The 9,396-nt window shown below is 37.9% G+C and overlaps 1 protein-coding gene across 1 annotated transcript; it reads left to right on the top strand.

Annotated features, from left to right (window-relative positions):
- Positions 1-2,955: 2,955 nt before the first annotated feature.
- LOC111543408 (prorelaxin) lies at positions 2,956-8,071 on the top strand. Its single transcript, XM_023213399.2, has 2 exons — positions 2,956-3,549; positions 7,428-8,071. The coding sequence occupies exons 1-2, from the start codon at positions 3,339-3,341 to the stop codon at positions 7,772-7,774; spliced, it is 558 nt and encodes a 185-aa protein (XP_023069167.1). The 5' UTR covers positions 2,956-3,338; the 3' UTR covers positions 7,775-8,071.
- Positions 8,072-9,396: the final 1,325 nt, after the last annotated feature.

The following is a 9,396-nucleotide window of genomic DNA, read 5'->3' on the forward strand; positions in this document are numbered from 1 at the left end:
AGATCAGGGAAAACAACAAGATTTTGGTAGAAAATACAAAGCTAGGAAAAGAGGTTAGTGGTAAAATATAAAAGGGAAGAGTTTTATATCTTTAAAAAAAATAAGTTTCTCTTACAAATGTTAGGCAAGCCCTATAGACCAAGTTGGTGCTGGAAGATGGTGCAGATAGAAGGCCACAAGCAAAGGAGTTCAATATGGGGCTGTAGAAGCTCAGAGGTCACCTGCCATCTGGGACAAAGCTGAAAGGAGTGCTCTATGAAATGGAGATTCCAACACAGAAGGACTAGGGCAATGTCCAGGAAACTTACAACTTGGACAAGACAAATATGCACCTCTAGATGCAGAAAGCAGCTCGGCAGAGCCCATCGTGACCCACATCCCTCGTCTTGTCCTCCGCAAAATCCGTGGAGGCAGGGCATTTGGACCCAGAACCTGTGATCACTGCTTTTTAATGTATAACTCCTCTTTCAGTGGTACAAAGATTTCCTGTGGTAAACCATCTAGTATGAACACTTAAATGATCACTTCAATCCTTAGAATATCTAATTCAAGTGCTACTAAAGTATGCCTAAAACTCTCATAGGAAACTGATGACTGTAAGTTTCTTAATAAAAATGTATTTTGCATATTTATATACATACACACACACACACACACATTATCTATCTGTCATCTCTCTATCTCAGGATAGAGTAAATAACAGAAAAACATTAAAAAGTTACTTGTAAGAGCCTGTGAGAAAAAGTATCCAACCCCATTTAGCCGCTCTATGTTGCCAGCAGGCTACTCCCACCCTCCCAGGCAGCTGTGTCTAAGCATATAGACCTTCCTCTTTATGCTCCACACCTCATGGTCCCAAGAGGGCTACTTCACCTCCCTTTCTATGTCTGCTTCAGGAAGGAAAGAAATGAGAAATAAGGTTTAGGGCTAGAATCAGGAAGTAAAGGCTTTCCCAGAAACCTCCACATTTGTACTTAGGTTGTATAAGACAGAACTGTGTCACATAGACACTGCTACTTGTAAGAGACACTAGGAAACCTTGTCTAGCACTTACAGCCTCAATGATTCCTGCTGTACTACATTCAAAGACATTACTCTGTACATATTAACCTTCACTATTCAGATGAGCTACAACTGGAACTGGATCTAGGATACAGGGAAATGAAAGAAAGGGGAGTTTGGAATCCAGTACACATGGGTCGGAACCCAAACTCCAGCACTTGACAGCTGTATGTGCTGGACAAATATGTCCATGCTGTATACATGGACATATTTATTGTTTCTCCTTAAAAAGATTTCCTTTTTATTTAAAGGACATGAAATGCTTTTTAGGCTGCCTGTAAAGACTGTGAATCTTGCATTTCCCTGTGATCCTTAGAAGTAGGGTAAGCCCACATCTGGCATATGTGCTGGCCAAAATTACCCAGAACAAGTGCGTGACAGCTCTCAATCTGTTTCTTCTTTCTGTAAAATGGGAAAGCAGCCATTGTACTGGACAGTTTTAAGGACTCTATAAAACCATGTAGGCAACATAAAAAATCTAAATATCCCTGGACACTTTGGGAGGCCAAGGTGGGAGAATCACCTGAGGTCAGGAGTTTGAGACCAGCCTGTCCAACATGGTGAAACCCAGGCTCTACTAAAAATACAAAAAATTAGCCAGGGTGATGGTGCACACTTGTAATCCCAGCTACTTGGGAGGCTGAGGTAGGAGAATCGCTAGAACCTGGGAAGTGGAGGTTGCAGTGAGTCAAGATCACACCATTGCACTCCAGCCTGGGCGACAACAGCCAAACTTTATAAAAAAAAAAAAAAACCAAACACACACACACACACACACACACACACACACACAAAGATATCCCTGGAAATTTACATTTTTAACGAGTAATTGCTTTGGAGTACAGCCTTGCACATGGATTATTTTTACAAGGACTATCAACCCACAAAAATGTTTTCAAACCTCAGTTTTGAGAGGCCTCTCTCAAACTGCATGTTTTAGTGAAAACTCATTTAAAAGCATTGATTGCATTGGACCGTCTCATAGGCTTGGTCAGGTATTTTTTGAAGAATTACACATTGCTTGGCATTTGACCAATGCTAACTGGGCCTACTGACATCACCAGCAATCTAGAAACTAGAAATATTTTATTCCATAGTTATGTTTGTAACTAAGAGATTGTTATTTTATTTCAAAGCTACCCTAACTTCCTGCATGTCTCCAGTTTATTTGGTGGAGCTGAACTAATCTGAGTGTATTATGAACACAAGAAAGTAAGTTATTTTAAAAAATGAACCTATTTGTACTAAAAATTTACAGCTAGAAGGGTTCTCTACTAACCATATTATCTAGAACTGTGTGGATCTTTAAAACGTTAAATTAGATGGTGGTAAAAAATCACCTCTTACCAGGTGTAGCAAACACAAAATGCAGGAAAGAAATGAACATGTCTTTGTGCTGCAATTTGTTACCAAAATATTCTTTGTGAGATTGTGGGATTTCCACTGCTTTTTTTTCTTCTCTCTCTCTCTCTCTCTCTCTGTGTGTGTGTGTGTGTGTGTGTGTGGTATGTTCTCCAGTCTCTAGAGATGTAGAGTAGGATTTTAAATTAAAATGTTCAGATAACTAGTTACAATCAAACTTATCCCCGAGAGTGGAAGGAAAGTCCAAAGGAGAAATTGTGTTGTAAATTAAAGACATTATTGCACAAGCCTAAAATGATGTTACTGGGAATTTTAATGTTTTTACCTGGATTCAGATTAAAAGTCATCAGTTTTCCCTCTCATCAACAATTTATTTATTCATCCATTATATTTTTATGGATTGATATACCGAACACTATACTAATTAACCAAATTTATAAGATAATCTATAATATTATTTAGATTAGAAGGGCTTTTTGGCAAATGTTCACTCTGGAAAACTGGGTTGTAAGAATATGGGCGATCTCAATTTTATTTGTGTGTGTGTAAAAAGAAAGGCTTCATATCTAAAATAACTTTACCTAAGTATACAAAATTGTTTGAGGGTAATGAAAGAGAAAAACACAACTGTAAAAGGGCCAAGGACACAGGGATGGGCAAATGAAGGAAAGGCGGAGAGGGAGACCAAGAGCTGAGGGAGAAAATTCTGTGGAGAGGTGTGGGAAAGGGGTGGAGCTGGCACCCTTGCCTTAAGAGCTGAGTGACAGCCCAAGGGATACAAAAGACTGGTTGAGCCAGGTAGGGAAAGCTGCCTAAAGCCCCGGACAGGCACACAGGCCCAGGTCTGTAGGCCACAGCAGCTGCAGTGCTGAAAGGTTGCAACACCCAGACCTCCAGGAGAGACCAGGCCCAGGATGCCTCGCCTGTTTTTGTTTCATCTGCTAGGAGTCTGTTTACTACTGAACCAATTTTCCAGAGCAGTCGCGGCCAAATGGATGGACGACGTTATTAAAGCATGCGGCCGCGAATTAGTTCGCGCGCAGATTGCCATTTGCGGCAAGAGCACCTTGGGCAAAAGATCTCTGAACCAGGAAGATGCTCCTCTGAAACCTAGACCAGTGGCAGGTGAGAGCTCCCGCCCCCTCTGGCCTTCCTGCGCTTCCCATTGGTTACTCTCGGGTGGCCGCCCAATTGGAACGGCGGCCTGCACTTCCGACTCGAGATCTCATTGGCTGCCAGTGCTCAGCTCCTACTCCACCGTGGGTGGTTCCTAAAGTTTGGGTTTTTCCTTTGCCAGGTGATTTTATTCAAACAGTCTCACTGGGAATCTCACCAGACGGAAGGAAAGCAGTGAGAATAGGAAGAGTTCCTTGGTGCCCTTCCCACAAGGCAGCCAGAGCGACGGGGTGGAAAGGAAGGGGAAGCCTCAGAGGAGGTGATGCTGCCCGGAGACCCGCAGCAGGCCGGGCGCACTCCTGTACCCCACAGGAAAGCCGGGCGGCCAGACCGCGGGCATGCTGGTGGGGGCACGTGGACAGGGCATCTCGGATAGAGAGGAAAGGGGGCAAACCCTGAGGCGGTGCGCTGGTTATCAAGCCTATTTGTGCGCCTGTAGGACGGGGCGACGCTCTGAGGTCTCTGTGAGGGTCCCGTAATGGGAAGACAGGAAGGGCCTTATGCTTATTGACTCTCGTAGTAGAAAAGTTGGGCTGTGGCCTATGCCACTGGAAACGTTCTTTAAAACAAACAAACAAAAACATTCCAAATGAAAGAGTCTGGCCTCCCACTTCTTTGATCTGGGTATTGAAGTTCATGTGTGAGACAGGGGATGAAAGAGAAAGAAAAGGCTTGAATGCTTATTAGAGAAACTCAAGAAGACCAGAGACAAGGGAAGCAGGCCCTTCAGAACAGCATAGCTGAAGACCCTACTGATACTTTCAAGCATTTGGAAGCTGCAGTGGGTTTGCTTTAAAAGCAAGATCTTAGAGTTGAGTGCAGCTCGATCTTTTTGTATTTATAAAGTAGCAGTGGAAACTCACGGAGGTATACACTAGTCTAAGAAGTGTAATGGATCATATTAAATTCAGAGAAGGTAACCGCAGTTTGCAAATATTAAGTGTTTTATATTAATATGACATATGTAATTTATGATAAACCACAACTAAATTTTATAGGCTATATGCATATACTGTATATAAATGACTCTAATAGAAATACATTTAGTTCTCTTTTATGAGATTTAAAGTATGCTTCTAAAGTTATTTACTTTTCTACATTGTTTGAGTTTGATTTATTTAGTGGCAGTTTTTACATGACTTTTGTGTAACATTAGTACAAAAGTACCACAAAGTGTAGGAATTTACTGATTCAAAGTAGAGAAAACCAGAATTGCTTTATTATTCCACCTTTTCTGACTATATAAGTAGTAATGCTCATATTAAAGACAAAAATGTACATTAATGCAGGGATAAAAATGGAAGCACTTGTAGATATTAAAGACTTTGAAAAGTATATATGAATTTTATGAGAAAATGAAATTATATTAAACAAGAAGAAAGAAATGTTAACATTTGGATAGGTATATGTATATCTTTTGCATTTTCACTCATCATTATACTTTGAGCAGTTTCTCACATTGTTATTATTCCAAAACACAATTTAAAATTCCTGTGTAGTATTTTTTGTCATAAATCTGCCACATATGCTTAAAGATTGTTTGGTGGATATTTAGTTTATTTCTAAATTGTTGCTGAAAATAGTTCATTGAGCACATTTGTATATAGATATGGCTACATTTTTATTTCCTTTGAAGAGACATGACATTACAAAGTATTTTTTAAAGAATTTTCTTTATTGCTGTGCAATATAATTTAACTGAAAGTAAACTAAGAAAACATTGCCTGCACGTGGAGATTAAGACAAATGTTTACCATTACTAAGCAGGAATCATTTTGGAAGTACATGTCAGTAATTTGTGATTGATATGAGTTTTCACACTTCTACTGTTAGGTAGTTGCTATTTGCTTTCACATTATTACATTGTTAGCCATCCATTTCATCCTACAATATGTGCCAAAATAATATTCACTGCATCCCTTTTAAAAATAAGATACACTTTAAACCAGAAGAGGCCTATTTTAGTGAGATTTACATCCAAAACACAGTAAATAGGGGTATTTGTATGAATTCAGCCAGAATATTTTCTCTGAGCCTAGGTTCCATAGCTAAAGGTGTTATGGATGAAATATTTCAAAACAGGTTTAAAAATATAATTTTAATTAAAGAGTACAAAATACACAGCCTATGAATAAACTTAATACAAACTAACTGTTTTGGCTGACTCATTTAACTGGCCTTAATATAGAAAATTACCATCAGCTTTTATCAGCATTTAATAAGGCCCCAACTACAGAAAGTTTAGGTTGGATGAAAGAGAGGTTTCTATGAGGAAATTGAATTAAATTTAGGATGTCTTACTCAGGGGAAATGCCAAAACCTCTCATTTAACAAAAAATGATATAAATTCTCATCTGTCATTTCCAGTTTAGAACATGAATGAGGGAGAGTATTAGGAGGGAAGATGAAATACTACAGTTTTTTTTTTTTCTTAATTCCTCTGTCAAACTCCAACTGTTGAAGTGTGTTGTTGGCTAAAAGGGGAACAACTGAGTCTCTTGCCACAAAACTCAGGAAATGATCAGCCCCAGAACTACCACTGTCTAGGTGAAGGGCCATGGTTTCCTCTTCAGCAGGCATCAGTGGTTAACCAGAGGTGTCTGCCTCCCATACTTAGATTTACTCCTCTCTTCTGTTTCTTTTCATTACTTCAAGAGTAATGCCTTGTTAATGGACAGTTTTGCTGTCCAGGAAGAGAGCAGCAAGATCTGATCTGGGTTTACACTATAATGTAAACATCATCAGTGTTTCTAATTTCTTTGTGAAATAAAACTATTAAGTTGTATAATTAGGACAGTTAAGGTCAGGAGAGGGTTTAGCTCACTGTAAGCTTTTTGAGAGCAAGAAACATTTAAAAACATTTATATCTTTTAGCTGGCAGTTCCAGAGACATGGAAACAGGTAATGAATGTTCAACTGAGCTGAATGGGTACAAAGATGGAGGATGTCAGCTGGGTGTCCAGCAGGTTCCCAGCCCAAGTCCCAGGCTTCACATTTGGCCAGCCTGAGTTGCTGTGTAAGAACAGGCTCCCTTCCTAGGGGATACACAGATCTTGCATAGTGCATGATCTGCAGCTTTGGAACAAACATCAAACAGAAAACATTAGTCAGTACACATACTCCACAGCAGATACGAATCTCTTCTTAAATCAGTGATTTCTGGTTAGTGTTCTTTAACCCACTTCTCTCTTTCATATAAAATACTATTGATTTGGGGTAAATACTCTGGGGAAGACAAATTGTTAAATAGATGGTTAAGGAACATCAGAGACTTCTTTCGCCTGCTGATTAGATCACAAGTGTTGGAAATTCTGCCTCTTTAACTTTATCCTCCAGGAGGAACTTCCCACCAAGAAACATTCAATAGCTTAAAATAATATCTTTTTCAAGGGTTATTATTACAACTCATAATATCATAAGTCATAGCTTAGCAATGGAAGAAAATGACTTAAGTAAGAAGAATCCAAGAAAATGACCACGATGTGTGGTCAAACTGTTTTCAGTGACTTACATGACTTCAGAAAGATGGCAGATTAATGTCAGGGAGAGTCAAAAGTACTATGATAAAAGCCCTGAGGGTATCATGAAGAGAGGTGAGAGAGGACCATTGGGGTAAAGCAGAGCCTTGCTAAAATTATGGAACTTTAAGGTGTCCAACTGTAAGTAAGCTAAATGTTTAGATATTAGGATGCTTGCTTATTTTGTTTCAATGTTTAATTTATATTGAGGCAATGCTTTTTTTTTGTCTACGTCAACATTCATAGTTTTTCTGAGTGCTCTTTGACATGAATATACCCTCACATACACCTTTTTTTTAAATTTAACAGAAATTGTGCCATCCCTCATCAACCAAGATACAGAAACCATAAATATGATGTCAGAATTTGTTGCTAATTTGCCACAGGAGCTGAAGTTAACCCTGTCTGAGAGGCAGCCAGCATTACCAGAGCTACAACAACATGTACCTGTATTAAAAGATTCCAATCTTAGCTTTGAAGAATTTAAGAAAATTATTCTCAATAGACAAAGTGAAGCCACAGACAGCAGTCCTTCAGAATTAAAATCCTTAGGCTTGGATACGCATTCTCGAAAAAAGAGACAACTCTACGTGACATTGTCTAATAAATGTTGCCATATTGGTTGTACCAAAAAATCTCTTGCTAAATTTTGCTGAGATGAAGCTAATTATGCACATCTTGTCTAATATTCACATATAGTCTTGATGACATTTTCACTAATGCTTCTGTCAGGTCCCACCAATTCTTAGAATATAAGAAACCTTTGCTGATGTTTAGACTTTTTTATTTGATGTGCAAGAAAATGTTCTTTGTATTATTGTAGTTTCTGTAAATGACACTTTTTATGCTGAAAACCCTTTTTGTCTTTTTATTAACATTATGATTATGTTGTGTTATTCTTTTTCATGCTGTTAACTTAAAATTACAATAAAACCTCTACCACTTTAACCATACGTAGTAACAATACAGTACCTAACACCAGTTACATGAAATGGACCAAAATGTTTTTCTTGATATTAACTCTTAGATTGGATATACATAAAGCCATAAAACTTGAACTTTCCTAATAGATTTCAAAAGGTTTTTGTGTCATATTGAAATACTCATTGCAAACAATCAGATTGGACACTAAACCAATTTAATTTAGTTGAGGCCATATAAACTCAAGTACTTTTATTTCCTTTTTAACTTCTTTTTTTTTTTCTTCTAGTATGCTATGAAGGGAACTCAAGTACTTTTTAAGCTAGGGTTCTGTTCTCAGTTCTAGTGTCTAAGAAACTTAAAAGTAAATTATTTTTTAAGGAGAAAAAGGAATAGACATAATGTAGAACAGAACAAACAAGTTCATATCATATATTACAGAAGAAATAGTATAATGAGGGAACATAATTTATGTTCGCTTCTTTAGAATTTACAAACTATTTCTGTAAGCAAAATTACTGAAATAGTATGAACACTTGTTAGAAAAGTAAATTGACATAGTTATCAACTTAGTATTTTACTAAGTTCTGTCTATTTTGTTTTCTTTTTTAAAAATTATACTTTCAGTTCTTGGTTACACGTACAGAATGTGCATGTTTGTTACATAAGTATACATGTTCCACACACGATCCTGAGGAGTGTTTTCCAACTTGGTTCCATTCTCCCCTTCACTTTCAGGTACACCAATCAAATGTAGATTTGTTTTCTTCACACAGTCCCATATTTCTTGGAGACTTTGTTCATTCCTTTTTATTCTTTTTTCTCTAATCTTGTCTTCTCTCTTTATTTCATTAAGTTAAGCTTCAATTACTGATATCCTTTCTTCTGCTTGATCAATTCGGCTATTGATACTAGTGTATTCTTCACAAAGTTCTCGTGCTGTGTTTTTCAGCTCCATCAGGTCATTTATGTTCTTCTCTACATTGATTATTCTAATTAGCAATTCAACTAACCTTTTTTCAAGGTTCTTAGCTTCCCTGTATTGGGTTAGAACATGCTCCTTTAGCTTGGAGGAGTTTGTTATTACCCAACTTCTGAAGCCTACTTCTATCAGTTTGTCAGACTCATTCTCCATCCAGTTTTGTTCCTTGCTGGCAAGTTGTGATCCTTTGGACGAGGAGACGCACTGGTTTTTGGAATTTTCAGCCTTTTTGCGCTGGTTTTTCCCCATCTTTGTGGATTTATCTACCTTTGGTCTTTGATGTTAGTTTCCTTCAGATGGGGTCTTTGAGTGGGCATGCTAATCCTTTCTGTTTGTTTCTTTTCCTTCTTTTTTTTTTTTTTTTTTTTTTTTTTT

The sequence above is a fragment of the Piliocolobus tephrosceles genome, chromosome 14 (assembly GCF_002776525.5).
Source record: "Piliocolobus tephrosceles isolate RC106 chromosome 14, ASM277652v3, whole genome shotgun sequence".
Lineage (NCBI taxonomy): Eukaryota > Metazoa > Chordata > Mammalia > Primates > Cercopithecidae > Piliocolobus > Piliocolobus tephrosceles.